We start from the raw sequence: 20,191 nt of genomic DNA, 5'->3' as shown, positions 1-20,191 counted from the left end.
TTCGTTGACGTATTTTTAAGATCAAGTTCTGGTTATTGTTCAACTGTAATTAATATTTATGCTTTGCGTGAAACGAAGAAAATCAAGTCTACCAAAAAGTGTTTTCGTCGATACTTAATGTAGAGTATGTGTAGAGTGTGGAAAATCGCTCTGGCACAGGCGCAGCAGTGTGTTGTGTGTTGTGGCAGTGGCAGCAAAAACAGGGTAAGTGTGTCGAGCTCAGCTGTAGAGCTACCAACCAACACCACCAACAACATCAGCAGCAGCAGCAACAGCAAAAGCAACAACAAAAGCAACAACAAAAGCAACAGCAACAACAGTAGCAGGCAACATCGAGCAACTAACCAAGCAAAGCATCGCAAGCAAGCAAACTGACAAAACTCTGGCCCCTTTTGCCTTCATTCGCTCGCCGTCAGTCGTCGTTAGCAAACGTCACGGAGTTTGTGTTGTTCGTCTTGCTTCTTGCGCTTCACTTCAACTCACCCCCCTCAGAAACATTCTGCACTCTGCACAAAAAAAAAACACAATAATTACATCAAAATTATTGATGAAATCATAAATCAAAAGTGTTATACGAAAGTTAAGTCTGCTTAGACAGCTTTGTTTTAAACCAAAAAGCAAAAAAAAAAAACGCAAAAGTAAATCAATTTTATCACATAGTACAAGTTGTGTTTGTGTGCAGCTAAAGGGCCTTTAGATTGCAGTGGATCAATAAACCCAAGCCAGTAAGCAAGTAAGTGTAAATTTAACCCCCATAACAAAATCACAAATACAAACCCAAAAAAAGAAGAAAAACAAATGCAAAAACAAAAGCAAAAGAGCCAAAGGCAAAAACAAATACTTTTGCGGAAGTGAACATAAAAATGGCATAAGCAGAGAGAAGAAGAAGACGATTAAGAAGCAGAGAGTATTTCTTTGGAAAATTTACATATGTATGTATGCTCATGTACAAGCAAACACATACAAATATATTTTTGTTGAAATTGTTTTATGCACGATTTACATACGTACATAGATATAAAAATCACATAGAGAGGAGAAAAGTGCAGCCGAGCGACAAACGGAAACTAAAAAAAAATTCTGATTATACCTTTGCAGAGTTCACACTTTCAGTGAGTGAGTGTGTGCGTGTGTATGTGTGTGTGTGTGTGTGTGTGTTGAGTCTGACCTGCAAGAACTTGTCCATCCTGTCAGCTGAGCAAGTTCTACGTATATGCGTATACTCTAACATACTATTATACTATCAGATTATCTTTAACTGCGAATCTACTGTTATTGTTGTTGTTGTTGTTGAGTCGTCTTCATTTCGATTAGCCATAAATTTGACTTGCATCACGTTTTCAGCATTTCTCTGCGATCTTTATCAGTTTTCAGTGGGAAAGGCCAAAACGAAGAAGCAGCAGCCTGTTATTTTTTTTCGTTTTGTTTTGTTTGTTTTTTGCTGTCAACGTTCAGACATTGAAGCCAACTGAAAAGCACATTAGCATTTAAAAACACAAAAATGGTTCACAAGGCAAAGCAAAATTCAACTTTTGGCATTATGAATAACTGTTTGCAATTGTTGCTGATTTGCATCTTAATTAGCCTTTAAATGTGCTTCCTGCATAAAATGCATTTCATTGACCAGGTTTATATGGTGAATGTTTTTATTTTTTGTTTTTTTTTTTAATAAAATGCCGCCTGTCACCTGTAAAATTTTCTTATTTTCTTGGCCAATTGCCAAGGTAAAGGAAAACAAGAATTTTTGTTGTTTCGGCCGTAAATAATAAGAAATGCCTAAGCGTACATCAAAGAGTGTCTAGAAACCGCAAAAAATACAAAATAAAATAATCGAAATACAAAATTGATACAACCTTTTTTTTTGTAGTAGTTGTTGTAGTAGTTGTTGTTGTATCTGTTGCTCTTGACGAGGGTACAGACAATAATGGCAATAGGCAATACCTACGACCATATATGAGGACAGAAAGAGAGACAAAATCGAAACCCAAACCCAATCACAAGCCCCAAGTGAATCATGCAGCAAAAGTGCAGAGACAGAACAGGTCTTGCAGGCTCTTGGGTCTCTAGACTCTCATTGTTTTTGCCTTTTGTCGGGATCTTGGGATGATGTTAGAGCAGTCAGACGATAAATCAAGTCTGTCCAGTTGCAGCGCAAAAAAAAAAAACGAGAAGAGAAAATAAAAGAAAAGAAAATGATATGAGCGCGAAAAAAATATAAACAGCAAACAGCTGATGGCCACAGCATCGAGTATAGTATGTAGTATGTAGTTGTAGTATGTATCTAGCAGATACATTTTTAGCTGCGGCCGAGATCAGCACGACTTTTGTGGTCTTGAAACTAACGAGCCGAATCTGGCTGCAGGCATCGCTTTAATTGGCAAAACACACAAACAGAACACAGAAAAAGGGTATTCTGGGCCTATTCTCTTGTTTATCAGTTTTCAGTTTTGCAGTCGATGCCTTTTATGGGGTCAGTCGCTAAACAATTAAGTCATCATTAGTTGGCATTAGCGGCTTTCATTAACGCGGCTCACTGACGCGGCAGTTTGTCAGTCTTACCTGCCAAGGGTAGAAGAAGAGAGAGACAAAGAGAGAGGGAGAGGTAGATAGGTAGAAAGAGGCCCAAGCGGCTTTTGTTTTTCAGCTAATCCCAAAATGGCACGCATTGCGGCCCTTAGCTGACTCAAACTATAATTCGAAAGTTAGTCAACGACTCTTTGTAACTGTAATTACAATGTAGCTGACAGACAGACAGACAGATAGGAAGACTGACAGACATGCACACACACGCACCGACATGCACACACATGACTGTAAACAATGGGATCAAGTGGCTCGTTTTTGAATTTCTTGGTGCCAGGCAGAGCGCTTCCTTTTTGTTATATGTGTGTGTGTGTGTGTGTGTGTGTGTGCTGATTTATGGCATAAACAAGGCACAAGAAAGGGCAAGTTTTGAAAGTGAATGTTGTATACCGTATAATACAATTTTGTTGTACTATATGTGTGATGGGAATAACCTGATCCCCAGCGCATATGTCAACTGCCAAATATTAACGAAATTTATGCATTGCGAGCTGCGCACTAAAAGTGTGAAATGAGAAAATGGAGAAATGACGTCACACACAACGCAGAGTTGGGGACAACTACAGACTACAAAAAAAAGGGGTGTATATAACGGTATAACCAGGTAGAGTAGGCTAAAGCGAACTGCAATTTAACCGTTAACTGCGCAGCTCGTCTCCCTACTCGATTCCCTTCGCGCTCTCTCTCTGTCTTTCTCCCCTACATTGCATGTGGGGTAGTTTATTTTAACATGCTCATATGCGTAGCTGACGTGTACGTTTCCCACTCGCTATGAACTCAATGACAACAACAACACTAACAAGTATCACAATCATAATAATCGATAATCTGCAACACTTTTAAACGCAGCTCAAAAATATACATCTCAATTTTGTTTCGTAGGCGCACGAAAATAACTGCGAAGGTGACCCCCAAAAATAGAAGCTGCAAAAGTTTCTACTGAATTTGGAATGTATAGAGGGAGGTCTACATTTCCAATGCGGAAGTTGTTACTTTGTATACACACACACACACACGCTCACATAATTGCAGCGAAAATTTCTGGGGATTGAGTAGCAGTAACAGTAACAGTCACAGTCACAGTAACTTTGCCACTGCGCAGGTCAAACAAGAGCAATTTGTTTGTAAACAAAATGCCAATGCGCTAACATCAGGGTGGCACCACAAATCAGAGAAAGAGCCAAGGACAGGAGAGCACGCTAGATACCATATATATATATGGTATATATAGAGAGATAGAGAGAGAGAAATGGAAGGCAAAGATATAGAGACATGCTCTCATGGCGTGATTGCAGGGGAAAATTATCTAACAACAGAAAAGTAACAGTAACAGTTACCAACGAACTCAACTGCGGGTCAAAAACTATATTTGGCACTGCAATAGGGGATTAGATTGGTTCGCTGGGGGTTCACTGTACTGCTATTTTTGGATATTGGAATGCAAATTGTATTGAAAGAGTTTTGACAGCCAATAAATTTTTATCAAATATAGAACAATTCGAGGGAAAAACAACTTTCGTGCGTCTCTAGCTTGCGATGTTTCAATTTCCTTTTCATAAATTTCTACCTAAGGGTGATATTTCCAAATATAGTTAATGTAAGGAATAAAGGACTTTTTAAATAGAGAAATCCAATATTTTCGTAGAATAAACCTAGTTACAAAAAATAAAGTATTTGGAGTAAAATTTGTTATATACATAAGTATTTTCTTACATATAATCAAATTATAATAATGAATAAACCTTTCACATAAAAACATTCCTTAAAAAATTTGCTATATATTCAATGTTAAATTTTGTGGAATTGACAGAAAGTTATTATAAATAGTTTTCCATAAAGAAATAAAAAGAAAATCATTTAATTAAATTGCAAGTAGTTGTTTAATTTGTATAAAATTAAGCACACAAATACATTCCTTAAAATATTATTATAGAATTAAAATAAAGAATCAAGATCTAAGAAAACTTTAGACCCATTATAATTATTAAATCAATTTAAGCATCGTTAAATTAATTAGACTTATCCTTTGTGATTATAAAATCTTTTTCAAAAGCGTGAATTATGAAAAGTTTACATTTATAATAATTATGAAATTAAGTTAATCAACCTTAAATTGATTTGACTTATTCTTTATGATTATCAAATCTTTTTGAAAAGGGCATTTTCAATTGGAAGCTGTTGTCTCAAATGTTTTATGCGTGAATTATGAAAAGTTTACATTTATAATAATTATGAAATTAAGTTAATCAACCTTAAATTGATTTGACTTATGCTTTATGATTATCAAATCTTTTTAAAAACAGAATTTTTAATTGAAAGCTGTTGTGCCAAATGGTTTTTGCATGAATTACAATTTGTAATTGGCAATCAGAGTCGTCATTGTCGCCGTCTCCGTCGGCGACGCCTGATGTAATCGCTCTGCGACAGTTAGATTGATTGACTGACAACATTTTGTGCTATAGATTGCCCATTGACCCAATGGCCTAAGGGAGACCAGGAAAATGTTAAGTCAGAGACCGTTTGAGCAAGGCAGAGAAAGTGAGAGAAAGAAAGAGAGGGAGGAGAGACAGACAGTAGCTGATAAACAAAGTGATAAAATTAATGCGTCGCCCAAAAAATACATGAACAACTGCGTCGCATTACAGATTTGGAAATTACGCGTTATAAAACATGCATTTATATATGTAGTATTTTGATTTAATAAAAAAGCTGACTTAAATGCCAATTATCAGCATGCAAAGACAAAGTACAGTAAGGTGAGCTAACTGGAAATAAATGAAATACTTTTTCTGTATATTCAATATAAATACACGTAATGCGAGTATTATATATATTTATATTAACCGATTTAATTGCATGCAGTTTGAGAACGAACCTGCCTGACCATATTTATCATCGATCACCTGATAAGCCCCAGCGAACAGACAACAGACAACAGACAATGAACCAGCCAAAGGCTTGCCCCACACAAACAATTTTGCAATCTATATTGAATACTGAAAGTCATTCCCAAGTCTGGAACAAGTGTCCGACATGTGCGGAACATCAAAGTTTCACACTCGCAAATGTTTTGCGTCATCTCCCAAGCTCTGAACACATTTTTGTCGCAAGAATAATACGAGCAATTAATACTCAAAAGTATGAAACGAAGTTTTGAGTTCCCTCAGTCAGTCAGTTTTACTTTATAGGGCATAGAAATTGAGCATTTTATTATGAGATAGATGCTGATGACGCTGACGCTGATGTTGATGTTGATTTTGATGTCGCATTTGCATTGAAGCCTTTGTTATATTTATACCCGCTACCCATAGGGTAGAAGGGTATTATAACTTTGTGGCGTCAGGAAATGTATGTAACAGGTAGAACGAGGCATCTCCGACCCTATAAAGTAAGTAAAGTAAAGTAAAGTAATATATACTTGATCAGCGTCAACAGCCGAGACGATCTAGCCATGTCTGTCTGTCCATCCGTCCGTATGAAACATTGGATCTTAGAGACTATAAGAGATAGAGCTATAATTTCAGCATTAGTTATGTATGTCTGCACGCAGATCAAGGTTGTTTTAAATTTTTGCCACGCCCACTTCCGCCCCCGCAAATCAAAAAAATCGAATAACAAGCGTAATTTTAAAGCTAGAGTTGCGAATTTTGGTATATACAATATACTATTTAATTGGTGTACTATATCGATATACCAAACATACCATTTGGTATAATTTTAGTATTTTCGGTAAATTTTGAAAGTAATACCGCAATTTTTTGCCTTTATTAAAAATGGGTAGCGGGTATCTCACAGTCGAGCACACTCGACTGTAACTTTCTTACTTGTTTTGATGTCGCATTTGCATTGAAGCCTTTGTTATATATTTTTTTTCTTGTTTGTAAACTGCGCATTTCAGCTTCAAGCTATGCTACTCATAAGTATTTTGAGGGTGGTTGTGGGTTGTGGCTGTGGTTGGGGATTTGTTTCTGGAACGGTTTCAGTTTCGTTTCGTTTCGTTTCGTTTTTATACGCAGTAGTCTAGAAATGTTTAACCTCTGATCCGATCAGAGATCAGAGAGCTTGTTTCGCTTTTGAAGCTGCCCCGACACATGACGTTTTGTTTAGAAAAATTGTTCAAATATTTGTTATAGTTTCAGCCATTTTGCTTTATTTTTGCCTTTAATTTATGGGTCGCCCTTCTGCAACTGGCAGACATGTTTATCAGTAAACAATGCTCATGATTAGATAAAATGCAGTCCCAAAAAAAAAAACAGAAAAACAGAAAAAAAATAAGCAATGCCAGGCATTTTATTTTGTTTATTTGAGTTTTAAGTGTTGTTATTTTTGCCTAGTGCCTTTCTATTTTGTTGTGTGTGTATTTTTTTTATGCAATGACGCCAATGTTTGTTTACATATTTTATTTGAATTTCTCTACGCAATAGTCAAACGCGTCGGTTGATTTTTTCTCTATTTTTTTCTTTATATATTTCATTTCTCTCTCTCTATATTTTTTTGTATTGTTGTTTATAAACAAGGCGCGTGCGATCAGAAATGGTAAACTACTTTTTTTTTTAGTCTTCTGTGCGAAATATCACAAGATCTCAAACTATTCATATACATATGTATGAATGCTCTTATTTAACTACAAACACAAATACATCTCTAATGTGTTTGTGTGTCTCTTTAATTTTGTCGCCAACAGCTGCTTGCTGTGAACTACATTTGTTTTTTTTTCTTGGTTGGGCGACAAGCTGTCGCTGTAGCTAGCGTATTGGCCAAATTTCTTGGCCACTTCAATTTGTCAGCTGTTGCATGATAAAATTTCTAAAAATACATAAACAAAAACGAATAAGAGAATTGCATAGAGCACAAGCAAACCACATTCACCTTGAACCTGCCCGTGAGGTTGAGTAGCTTTATGCACCCATACAATAATATTTCATATATACACAATATCGGGCATATATGTATCAGAATTCATAAAGCTTTTTTTCTCGTTTGGTGTGTGGGCGCATTTTGGGGGGTTCTCATTGAGGAATTGGGAGTGGTTTGTTGTTTATAGTGAATGCTTATTCTGTTTTGAGTGCTGGGAAAAATTGAGATGAAAATGGAAGACTTAACTATACCTGAACTAGTTCTTAAAAGTCTTAAAAGTAGTAAAATTGGGTAATAAATATTAGGATTTTTTTAAAAACTAAATTGTACATGAAATTCTTTCCAAATACGTTAAAAGTGAAAGCTCAACTACAAAAATATTTTTAAAAAGAAGATCTACAAAGCTGATAATTTAAATATTACGTATACTATTTACAGTTGGAAATTTTTCTACCTACTTGAATTCAAGCTTCTAAGAGTATGGCGTAATATTTTTAAATTTTATAAAGTTTAACAGTACCAAAAGTTTAGCTTTAGTTCAGTAATGAATATACAAGTAAAGAAACAAATTTCCTGTTTCCTGGATGTTAATACAGAAATATACAACAAACTGTGCAAATCAAGCGAGAAATATTGCATCACATTGAATCGAATGAATATATAAAATAAATCTGTGTATAGTATTTATTTACTATACTTAATTCGCATGACTGCAATAACATCAACTTGAATGGCAATTGCAATACGTTATGGTACAAACACATACATACAGCTGTGACCATTGAAATAGCAGTGCAGACGACCTACACATTTAAAGTTGAAAAATATTATTATAAACACAACTTCGAGACAAAATTTTTTTATAACAGCTTAATATATTTAATTTGCGATAATTAAACATATTTTTCATTTTGGATAATTCAATATTTTTTCCGAATGTGGATATTAACATATGAAAATGTCCGTATTATGAAGATCATTGAAATAGCAGTGAAAAAACAAAAATGTAATAAATTTAAAAAAATCTTATAAATAACTTAATCCTTCTAAATTTCGAGTTGAATACGACCTTATAATTTGTTGTGTAGCCTTTATTGGCTATTAGAGCCTCACAGCTACGTGGCATGGAGTCCACCACGTCCTCGCAACGCTTGCAGGGATTCTGGCCCTATACCTCCTGTACAACTTGTCAAAGGTGTGGCTTAGATGTCGGGGATTTCTTTGGCAACATAATGCTTGAAGTCCTCCATCAGTTCCCAATCGGATTTAAATCCGGGAACTCTGCTGACATGGCATTACATCAGTTTTTTCATGACCAAACCACTCCGTGACCAGTTGGCCGGTGTGTTTAGGTTTCGTGGCTGTGCTGAAAAAGTCCATATTGAAGGGGCATTTCATCCTGAGAATACTTCAGCATGATGTTTCTTAATATATTTTCAAAGATTTCTTGGTCTATGATCTCATCGATCATATTTATAGGTCCCACACCACTGTATGAGAAACATGCCCAGATCATGATTTGAAGACCACCATGGTTAGCGGTCTTAAGGGTATGGTTTAGGTCATTTTCGGTGATTGGTGGTCAACGGACATATTGTCTTGAACTTTTCTAACAATTAACACCAGTTTAGACTCATTTGTCCAAAGAATATTACGCCATTTGGAAAGTGGCCAGTTCAAGTGGCGCTTGGCAAACTCCCACCTCGCTTTGAGATGTCTATAACCAAGTAATTGTACCTTTTCTGGACTTCGGGTATTCAAATTTGTATCCACCAGTCTTCGGCCAATAGCCACTTCACTAATTCCCCAACTCAGCCCTGCTTTAATATCCCTACAGGATGCAAAAGGATTAGTTTAGCTGAAGAGCACTATGCATCGGTCCTCTAAAATTGTGGTTTTTTGTATCACACTACGGTTTTCAGGCTTTGATTTATAATTTATGTCATTGAAAACCATTTTGGTAAAACATTTTAGGCGACACAGAACTTTTTTATACAATTTTGCTCCTTCCTAAGCTCAAGAAAGGACCTCCTCTCTACATTGGACCAGTTAGGTCCTTTACACACTAAAATTAATTTTTTTTTTATAGTTATAGTGTATTGTCGTATAAACTACAATAATAAACCAGATTAAACTCACTTTTCATAAAATTAAAAACAATTTCGGCTTTTTTAGTGGAAGAAAAGAAAAAAAACTGCTATTCTAATGGTCAGCCCAAAAGTGGTGCACTTGGGTAAAAATATCAAAATTTCAGAAAAACTGATCAAAACTAACGGGGTTTTTGCTGTTTTCTTATCTTTATGCTTCATTTTACAAAAACAATGTGCTAGCGATCAACTAACAAAAAGGAATAACCAAAAAAAACGGTTACATAGTCTTTTCTCTGTCGCACTGCTATTTCAATGGTCACAGCTGTATATAAATATATATAGTATACATTTTTTTATATTGTATTCTTTAATTTTCATTAGCATTTTAATGCGTTTTGGCTGCTTAACTTGGCTACTACTTGGCTAGTTTAGCTGTTTGCAATTCTAACCATGAGTTGGCATTAAAGCGCATAAATTGAATTGTTTATTTGGTTTTCAAATTGAACTTTGAGCAGACGCAGGAAAAAAACCATACGAAAAAGAAACAAAGCTACCAACTACATACAACACTTTTTGGCAGCATTCTGTCTTCTTCTCCCTTTTCGTCTTCTTCTGCTTCTCTCTTCTGTGCTGTGCTTAGTCATATAGTATTTACTAGGCAAGAAAACAAAGCAAATACAACAACAACTACTAACGATGAGCCAGTCGGTCTGGCAGCAATAGAAAACTAAACGCAAGATATACACAACTAAACGAAAATGTACGAAAGAGCGGGGGAGAAGGAGAGTGGAATGGCAATAAGTGTGTCAGTGCGCAAACGTTAGCGCAGCTGATCGCTGAGAGATTGCCAGCCATACACACACACTCACACATGTGTATGTGAGTTAGAGAGAGCGCAATGGCGAGAGAGAGCGCCAATATTGCGCTTTTGTTGGTAAACAAAATAACACGAACTTTGCGTATGATCGATCGGTTCGCTCACGAATCCAGCGACTGCTCAGCTGCTTGCTGCTTGCTGCTTCGGATGGCTCGTGCAGCATAAATTTGACGCTTTTGTTTACCAGCTGTCCGCCATTTGCACCCCGCCCATATTGAAACGCTCTCCCCCCCCTTTGGCCGTAGAAGGTGTGGCGTCGCTTTTTGCGTTTTAAAAAAATACATAATTATGTGTTTAGTTACGCTCTCTCTCTCGCTCTCTTGCTGTTACTCTCTTTTGTGTTTTTGGCTCTCACGAGAGAGCGTCGTCAGCAGTGTGTGGTGAGCTGGGACTGTGGGATTGGCAGTGGGGCAGTCGTCGGATACTTTGGCTGAGCAGCTGCTGACGCCCCGTTGACATTCGCCTTTGATATTTGAAAGCAAACGCAACGCGAAGCAGCCGCACACAGCACACAGTAAAGTGCAGCGAAAAGAAAGTGAAACAAACAACATTAAACGCATCTATATCTACGCACTAAAGAAGATTGCAGTGATCGCTGAGGTAAACAAAACATATCAACAAATAACTGTAAAGCTAAAGCGAACAATGCTACAAGATAAACTCGAAAAAGAAGTGTTGATCAACAAACAATAAAAAATAACAAAATTTTCGTTTTGGGCTAAGCTGCAGCTGCTCTCTCAGCGAGTACAGATACAAAACGCACTCACAGATACTCAAAACTCACACACACACAAACGCATACACATGCAAGTACAAATTGTACTCACTGTTGTAGCTTTTGTTCTTTTCGTGCGCTTTTGAAATTCAAATACGCTTCCGTTCAATGCGATGTTGGTGTTGATGTTTTAGTTGGCAAACGAGTGTCGACTTTGCAGTATCTGCAGTTGCTGTTTTGTGCCTCTGTATCTGTATCTGTGTCTATATTCCGTAGTGTGTATTCTGTGCTTTGCTTAATTCTACCTCTTTGCTTTAACAAATTAATTTCGTGACCGTTGTAAATCTTTATCGTTCGAGTAAAGTGCGTTTTGTCCAACAGGTGAGCTCAACACGTTCAGCTCATCAGCTGCTGATTGCAAGTGCAACAAAAAATAATAGTGTATCTTAATTAAGTGCGAAACGAGTGTATGTGCCTTTTCCTAGTTGTAAAGTGTGAGTGTGTGTGTGGGTGTGTGTGTGTTGATTTTTGGTACGCTACAAGGTCGCCAGTGACGTCAGCGTCGTCGCCTTTGTGAAAAGTATTGCATAATTTCTGCTCTCATTATTTATGGTTGTGGTTTTGCACTTTTCCAATTAAAAGTCCGCCCCCACTTTACACACTGCCATTGATTGCTCTTACAAGTTTACTGCTCCTGACCTGTAATCATAACAAAGGAACTTTGCACTTGGCCTTATAAGCTTAAAGCTAATCATATATACATCAAGCTGATATGCGATTGATACACGTATGTGGGCGGGAATGTATAAAGTATATATATTAAGTATATATACTCTGGTTTTTTTTTATTGCTAAAGCTTCAACTCTTTGTTCGCTTATCGAGGTTGAAGTTAACCATTTGATTATTAAATTTAATGAGCTGGTGAAATATCGATATATTTTTCAAGTGGCAATTAAAAAAGAATTTATTCGATTATGCTTAGATTTTTTTTTAAAGCTTAAAGCTGCTTTCAGCTATTTCATTTATTATTGAATTATGGGAAATTTAAGTGGACTTTATTCATTAGATTCGTTAATAGAAACATTCATAGCTTAGCTATTGTCATAAATTTAAATAGAATTTGTAAGACTTTTTTAGAGCTTAAAGCTGTGTTCAGATATTATTTGATATTAAAGTATTTAAAAACTAGTGGTAATTTATATCGACAAATATATCGACATTTAAAAACAGAATTTATTTAGCTTACATTTTTTTTAAAGCCTAAATCTTTGACAATTGAAATTGAACTTATTAGATTTAATAACTTTTTAAGCACATAAAGCTTAAAGCTGTTTAAAGCTTGACAATTATAAATACTTATTATAAAACTATTTTAAAGCATGATGATGATGTTAACAGTTTATTCAATATTTTTCCATTGTATTAGTTTTAATAATACAATATTAATATTGTATTAGATTTAATATCTATTGAAGCACATCAAGCTTAAAGCTGTTAACAGCTTATCAAATATCTATTATGAATATTTATTATTAAACTATTTTAAAGTATGACGATAATGTTTACAGTTTATTCAATGTGTTTCCATTGTATTTGCTGAGCGTTCTAATCTGTCTATTTATCTGTCCGTCTGTCCGTCGTTCCGTCCGTCCATCTGTCTAACTGTCAGTTTCACGAATTAGTTCAAGTTCATTAGCCCAGCCGCTGTTTGTTTTGCATTTGCAGCTTCCCGAATGGGGCTAATCAATTGAGCGACGGCTGAACTTTCGACTGTCACGGCATGCGAGCTAGACTCAAAGCTAATTATATACTACTAAATGTAGTTAGCACAAGCCGAGCTCTTGTTTAGCTAACCACTTCAATTCTGTCTAGCCAGTCTGTCTGGCATATTGTGTGTGAGTATGCGAAAGCTAACGAATTTATCAGCTACCATAAACTGAATGGTTACGATAAGGTAAAGCCCTAAAATGATTTGCCAGTTTGTTGACTTTGCCCGAGATTGGCGGCACTTCGACAATGGCAATGCATTATGCCAAGGTCTGATCGGTGTAAATATATTTATATACTCGATGCAGCTTGTTCTATATAATAGGCACATCAACATACATACCAATATATAGATAGACTTATATAAGCGAGAGAGCACTCATCGATCAAGGTCAACAAATGGCAGCTAAAATAGACGCTAGATACCGCATCTATATGGTCTATAGATACAAATGCTTATAGTATTGAAAATGGGAAAAAGATTGCAATTTAACAATGCTGACAAAAGTGAAAATGATTTAATGCAAAACACATCTGCATCATATGTATAATATATATACTTCGATCCGAATGCAGTCATTGCCTTTGTTATCAGCTGTTTCATGAAATTGGCAAAACAAAAGTAAAAGCCAAATGATTGCAGCGTAGTTTGCAAACGCAGCTCGGAACGTGTTGTTTTAATGGATGGAATAGCAACCCCTGGTATGCAGTTACCCTCTAAATGAACAACAGCGGGATGTCGTAATACCATAATATACTATATAACTTATTACATATATACTGGCACAATGCATATTTGAAATATGCATGCTCAGAATGCCAACCTCAAAGTCAGCTGCTCGATGTGCATAAATATTTGTGCCCATATTTATGAGTAGATTTGCATACAACTACACTCAGACAGTTCGGGGACAAGTTGCACAAGAGACCCAGAGCCTTGGCCGAGCTTACAGAACATGCAACAATCTGATTGCTAAGTCAACTGGAATTCAATTTCTGATAGGATTATGTTATTTCGTTGGAGTTATATGAAGCTTACTAAATGTAGAGCAATATTGTTTTCAATTTACTTGTGTAGATTGCTTTATCTGTTTCTATTTCTATTCTATTTCTGTAATGTTAAAGAATAACTAAATCATTATTAAATATATATATTGAATATATGTAGATATCTTTAAGTATGGAGAAGAAAATTTTCATTACTTATATTTTTAAATGTACTTTTAAATACTCCAATGATTTAATCTCTATTTGATGTCTTTTAGTCTTTTTTATTTACATTTATTTTTCAATGATAATTTTCTAAAATGTCTTTAATATCAGATAACCTACACAATTTTCTGTCCATACTCCATCACATTTTGCTGATATGTTTTTAATGTCAAATAAATCAAAATAACTTTCTGCTTTATTTTATAAAAGTTGTATTCATTCTCGATGGGACCTTACTGATGTGTTTTTGAAATCAGTTAAAACAAAACAATTTTCTTTATTTCTTTGTTGATGAATTGTTTAATGCGTTTTATTCATATTCGATGAGCCTTTGCTGATCCTCTTTCAATGTCAGTTAATGTTAAATTCTTTCCGGTTTTATAACCTCTGATTTTTATCCTTACAAATTGCTGTGGATTATCCACTTCCTTATTTCCTTCCTCGTTGCTACTATTACCTAGCTTACCAAAGCAACTCAACTCAAATTGAAGCTGTTATTCGCAGCATAATTTGTTGAGTAGTTTTTTCTTATTTTTTTTTTTTAGTTTTGCTTGTTGCGCTGTGTCAATCAAATCCTTTGGGCAACTTTCGCTGACATTTGGCCAAGTCGCAGTTTGCCAAATTGTCGCTGTTGTTGTTGTTGGTTTTGGGCCACGTAGACAAAGCGCTTTGCTTTGCTTTGCTTTGGCTAGTTAGCCTGGCTTAAATTGCATATGGTTTTTTGGCTTTAGCTTGGCTTTGACTTTTGTGTGTCTCTGTTGTCGCAGATTTCACTTGCCCGACCGCTGAACCTTAATACGCTTCACTTTAGAGTTGAAGCTGGAGAAGAAGGAGAGTTGAAGCGGAGCAGAAGCAACTTTTCGTTATTTAGTTGCTTCGTGTTTTAGTTTTTGCGGTCAAATTGAAAATTGCGCTGACTGCAATTGGATTTTTGTTTAGCTTCGCTTTTGTTTATTCGCCATGCGATTGTGTGATTGTTTTGGCTTAGCAAAGTTGTTGTTGTTGTTGTTGCACACTGTGCAGAGAATTTCACTGACAATAAGCATCATTTAGCATTGCCCATTGGCACAGTTTTGATTATCTGAGACTCTGGGTTTCGTTTTCAAACTGGAAATAGAAACGTTTTACAGCAATTCAAATGGCAAAGTGGGCACTACAGAAGCACACAAACACAAACACACAGAGATATCATGACGTGCACTCAATTTAAATTATATGTATGTCTCGTATATACTCGTCATATATGTACGTTTATATATATAATTGCCTTGATCATATGCTCGGCGCATGCACACACAACTTGCACTCACTGTGCTCAGCTGATGTGGTTGCAACTGGGTTGGGGAGGGGGGCGAGTTGCTGATAGAGAGGGGGAGTAATACGCTTTGTGCCTAGCTATCAACTTGGCAACTTAATGGGCTGTGCAGCGTCGCTTTATGGCGATATTATATAGGCAATATATGAAGCTGTCAACACAGTGCTTGTCAAACTGCCGACACTGCGGGTCAATTGAAAAAAAAAAAAAACGCAGCAACAATAACCATAAAACTGCAAGTAAATTTGCACTTTTTTTTACGCAAAAGTAACACACACAAAAAACACACACACACACACTCGCACACACAAACAAAGCAAAGCAAATTAGTGTAATCAGAGTAATTTCCGAGCTGATGAATAAATGAATTTTCCATTTCAATTTCAATCTGAATTTCACTTTCGCATTTCGTATTTCGTATTTTACATTTTTCGCATTTGAATTTGTAATTCAATTGAATTTTGCCGACAAATACGCGAACGTACTGCGAACGGCAGGCAGCAATTAAATGTGCCATTAGAACGGTGCAAAGAAAGGCAATTAAATAAAATTAAGTAGCCGACCCGTTGCGCTGTGCACAGCCCACGCTAACCGAAAACCATTACGCAATTAGTCGCTGAATGCGCGCACAGTTGTTTCGATGATTTGTTAAACGATTTCTCACAATTTGTGCTTTCAATTTGTTTTGCTTGCAGCTTCCAGAACCACAGCAAATAAAACAAAACAAAAAAAGTAACAGGAACAAGAGCAAAGACAACACGAAGCATTGAAGCAGCAGCGTACAAAAGAATAAAATAACATTAAAAGACTGAGCAAAATCCAAGGAACAAATACCAGAAGCAATCTCTCTCTCATTGTAAAGAAAACAAACAACAAATTGATCTCAATTCGATAAGCAATCAAAAACCAATTCAATTGCATCAATCGCCTCACTCACCACTCACGAAAAGCATCTAAGGGAAACCAATCTCGTCGAAGCCGAGCATCAGCTATTGTATAATGTTTAGCAGTCTCGCAACGTTTCTATTTGGAGCGCAAGCGACGTCTGAGTCAACTAATAGCGAAGCGAATCCTGTGCAGACGACCAACGTTAACGATTCGGGCAACGAGCAGACAACGGCTGGAGATGTAATTGAGGTGACTTCATCGACCCCATCGGTAGCGGGCAACAATCGTGGCACTGTGCGTGCCACCGGTAAGCGAGGCAACGCCAAGAGCAGGCGTGCCAGGCAGCGACAGCAACTGCAGCAGCAGCAGCAGCAGCAGGGCGGACAACGCAAACAGCCGCCGACTATAACGAAGCTACTAACACCCAACGGCGAGTGCATCATCGACGAGGACATCGACGAGGACGAATGGTACATTGTCGAGAAGGAAGGTAAGTGCCGTATCAGTCAGTCAATCAGCAGAAATTAGTCAATCAATTAATCATTGTATACTAGAACTAGTCTATCAGTCTTTAATCAAGCAATCAGTAAATCAATTAGTCAATCAATCAGCCATCGAATTGTCTATGAGTCTGTAAAATAATTAGACAATCAGATAGTCAATCATCCATCAATCAAACAGCTAGACAATCAGTAAATCAGCGTATCAGCTATATAATCAGTTAGTCAATCAGCATTCAATCAACAGTCGATTTGTTTAGTCAATCAGACAGCAAAGCAATAAGTCATTTAGTTGGTCGAAAAGTCTTCAATCAAAGAGTCACACAATTGATCAATCAATCAGTCAGTTATCCTGTAAAGCTATCAGTAGATTAACCACCTAATCAGCCATCCAATTATCTATGAGTCTGTAGAATAACTAGTCAAGCAGCTAGTCAATCAGTAAATCAGCTATACAATCAGTTGGTCAATCAGCATTCAATCAACAGTCTATTTGTTTAGTCAATCAGACAGTAAAAGAGCTAGTCAATCAACCAATCTTCAGTCTTCAATGAAGCTGTCAGTTAATCAGCCAATTAGTAAAGCAATCATTCAATTAGTTAATCAGTCAGTAAAGCAGCTGGTCAATCAGTATATCAACTGGTCAATCAGTCCATCAATCAGTGTTCAATCAAACAGTCAGACAAGCAATCAGACAGCCAGTCATCAATCAATCAACCAATTGGACTGTAGGTCATAGACAGTGAATCCAAAAGTTAGATAGTCTGTCAATCAGATCCTCAATCAATTTTTAAGCATTTACCCACTTACATAGTCAATCAGGCAGTCAATTAGTCAGTTGAAGGCTCAGTCAGAGCTTCAGACAGTAGAACAGTAAGTAAATCAGTAAATCTCAAAAAATATTCTATCAATCAATCAGTATCTCAATCAGTCAGTCATAGACTTAAGCAGATAGGCAAGGAGAGTCAGCTAGTCCATCTACAGCTTCTCACTCGCTCTCTTTCTGCTTGCAGACGAGGAGGAGGACTCGTTGCCACGCAGCGACTCCGAGGAGGAGCTCTCCGTTGTCGATCTGCAGCCAAAGGCTGGAAGTGCCGCCAGCGGCATTGCCGGAACGGGAGCATCGCCAGCGGGCGCTTCGCGTCGCCGGCAGCACATCAATTCGCATTCCTTGTACAGCGGACCGCGGCCACAGCAGCAGCGCAACTATTTGCAACGCACGCGTGCCGCACGCACGCTAAGCATCTCAACCCTGAGCCCGCCCAGAAGTGTGCCAGCTGGCAATGGCAATGACAATGACGACAACATCACCGCTGTCAGCCAATCGCTGTATGCGCCACCGCCAACGGCATCGCCCTGCGGCAGCGATTCGAGCAACAACAGCTTGACGGCTGGCAATGTTTCTGGCGTGCTGATGGAGGAGTCATGGTACGTAACACCGCCACCATGCTTCACCTCGATTGGGCCAATCAATATGGAAGCATCACCCTTTGAGAATCTATTGATTGAGCATCCAAGGTTGGTGATTTTTGTCGTACACAAAACAACTCTCTCTTTCTTCTGTCATCCAAACCAAAATTCCTCACTCTACTCATTCTAGCACGCTACACATGCCGTATACTTGATATTTTGATATATGATTATTAATTGACACTTTCGCTTTTTTTTACAGCATGTCGGTATATCATAGTATTAGGTCTAGCCAGGCGGGCACCGAAAGTTTTGTGAATCTTGATCTCGGGGCAGCAACTGTTGAGCTGCCACAGCCAGCGGAGCCAGAGCCAGAGCCATTGGCCACTCAGGCTGCCTCTGTGCAGCAGCAACGCTCCCACAGCGCTCGCTACGATCGCCATGCAGCGGTTGAGCTGAAGCAGCAAACACTGGCTCGCCACAGCCAGAAGGTGAGTTGTGGAGTAAACTATACAAATTTCATTTACTAATCATTCTATTTACTTTCGCAGAGCAACAGCAAGAAGCAGCATCAGCAGCTCTGCCGCAGCGCCATCAATCGGGCCAACAAGGTGCGCGATATTCAGGCCAAGGGACATCGTCCTCGTCGCTCGGACATGCAGCACTGCAAGTTGGTTAGCGGTGCCAACAACAACCGCAAGTGCTGCTAGTTTCCTTGTTGTTGTTCTCGTTGTTGTTGTTGTTGTTGCACCTCTCCATCACTCGCCCCACTCTCCACACAGCAACAGCAGCATCAAAGCAAACGCTCTCTCCTTTTTGGAGCTTTACATATTCAAACAATCATGGCAAATAAAAAAACAAAACATAAAAACAGCGCGACGGCAACGCGCATAATTTTAATTAGTATTTTAAATTGCCAAAAAAAATGAAAATAAGAAAAACGACATAAAAAGTATAAAAAAACCAACAAAGCCGCAAAAATATCAAAATTTAGCAATTACAACTTAAAATATTTAAACCTAACAATTAAAACGTAAACAATTAGTAATTGTGTAAAAAAGAAAATCAACAAAAAAAAAAATTGTGTATAAAACAAGTAGTTTTTAATGTTCACAGTTTCAATTTACAACAACAACAAAAACAAACAAAAAAATACCAAAAAATGCAATACAAAATTTTCAAAATGAATATGCAAAAAATCTTACAACAAAAAACTAAAAAAAACGACGAAAAAATGACAAAAGTTTTCAAAAAAACTTACAAAAAAATTGATATGTATAAAATATAAAAAAAGAATGATTAATATTATTTGACTAAAAAATGTAGTTTTTAAAAATGCAAAACAATTTATTATATTTTATTTATTTGTAAAACACGATGACGATTAATCGCTTAATCTATGATAATAAGTTCGAAGTTCGAAGTAATTTTGAATTTAGTTGATGAATTTCTTGTGTGTTTCTTCCGTTTGATGAATATTTCTGATGATACAATGATATGTATGTATTTGTGTACCGTATGCTTAACTTATGTATATTTAAAATGTATTACACTGGCACGAGATATCTCCCATATCTACTATATATTGTATATGATTCTGTATGCCTGATTATGAAGCGAGTGCAAGTATGTGAAAAAAACAAGTATGATAATGAAAAAATAAAAAAAAAACATGATATAGTATATATTGCGACAAAAACCCAATAAAAATGATAATGCTACAACCTTAATGAAATACTGAATGTTGTTTTTTGTTATACCAGCCAGCCATAGGGTAGAAGGGTATTATAACATTGTGCTTCAGAAGGATTTCCAACCCTTTAGAGTATATATATTTTTGATCTGCGTCAACAACCGAGACGATATTGCCATGTCTGTCTCTCCGTCTGTCTGTCCGTCCGTATGAACACCTAGATCTTAGAGATAGTATATAGATATACAATCTTTTTTACATCACTTTTTATGTTTCTACGGAG

General features: G+C 36.9%; 1 protein-coding gene across 4 annotated transcripts; it reads left to right on the top strand.

The window, feature by feature from the left end:
- Window positions 1-432: 432 nt before the first annotated feature.
- LOC117567569 (uncharacterized) lies at window positions 433-19,950 on the top strand. Of its 4 annotated transcripts, none has more exons than XM_034247638.2 (5): window positions 433-733; window positions 16,113-16,795; window positions 17,819-18,323; window positions 18,478-18,706; window positions 18,767-19,950. In XM_034247638.2, the coding sequence occupies exons 2-5, from the start codon at window positions 16,417-16,419 to the stop codon at window positions 18,923-18,925; spliced, it is 1,272 nt and encodes a 423-aa protein (XP_034103529.1). In that variant the 5' UTR covers window positions 433-733; window positions 16,113-16,416; the 3' UTR covers window positions 18,926-19,950. The 4 variants fall into 4 exon arrangements, with proteins under 4 accessions (XP_034103529.1, XP_034103530.1, XP_034103527.1 ...); XM_034247639.2 differs by lacking the exon at window positions 433-733 and adding an exon at window positions 10,851-11,007 and having other exon boundaries at window positions 17,819-18,233; XM_034247636.2 differs by lacking the exon at window positions 433-733 and adding an exon at window positions 10,851-11,007.
- The last annotated feature ends 241 nt before the right edge of the window (window positions 19,951-20,191 follow it).

Source organism: Drosophila albomicans, chromosome 3, assembly GCF_009650485.2.
Source record: "Drosophila albomicans strain 15112-1751.03 chromosome 3, ASM965048v2, whole genome shotgun sequence".
Taxonomy (NCBI): Eukaryota; Metazoa; Arthropoda; class Insecta; order Diptera; family Drosophilidae; genus Drosophila; species Drosophila albomicans.
This window is presented reverse-complemented; position numbering and strand designations above follow the sequence as displayed.

Excerpts from the sequence above, each read along its gene's own strand:
- LOC117567569 (XM_034247638.2), top strand. The coding sequence starts at position 16,417 with ATGTTTAGCAGTCTCGCAACGTTTCTATTTGGAGCGCAAGCGACGTCT. Across the intron at positions 16,796-17,818 it reads GTACATTGTCGAGAAGGAAG|ACGAGGAGGAGGACTCGTTG; the intron begins GTAAGTGCCGTA and ends TTCTGCTTGCAG. Across the intron at positions 18,707-18,766 it reads TGGCTCGCCACAGCCAGAAG|AGCAACAGCAAGAAGCAGCA; the intron begins GTGAGTTGTGGA and ends TTACTTTCGCAG.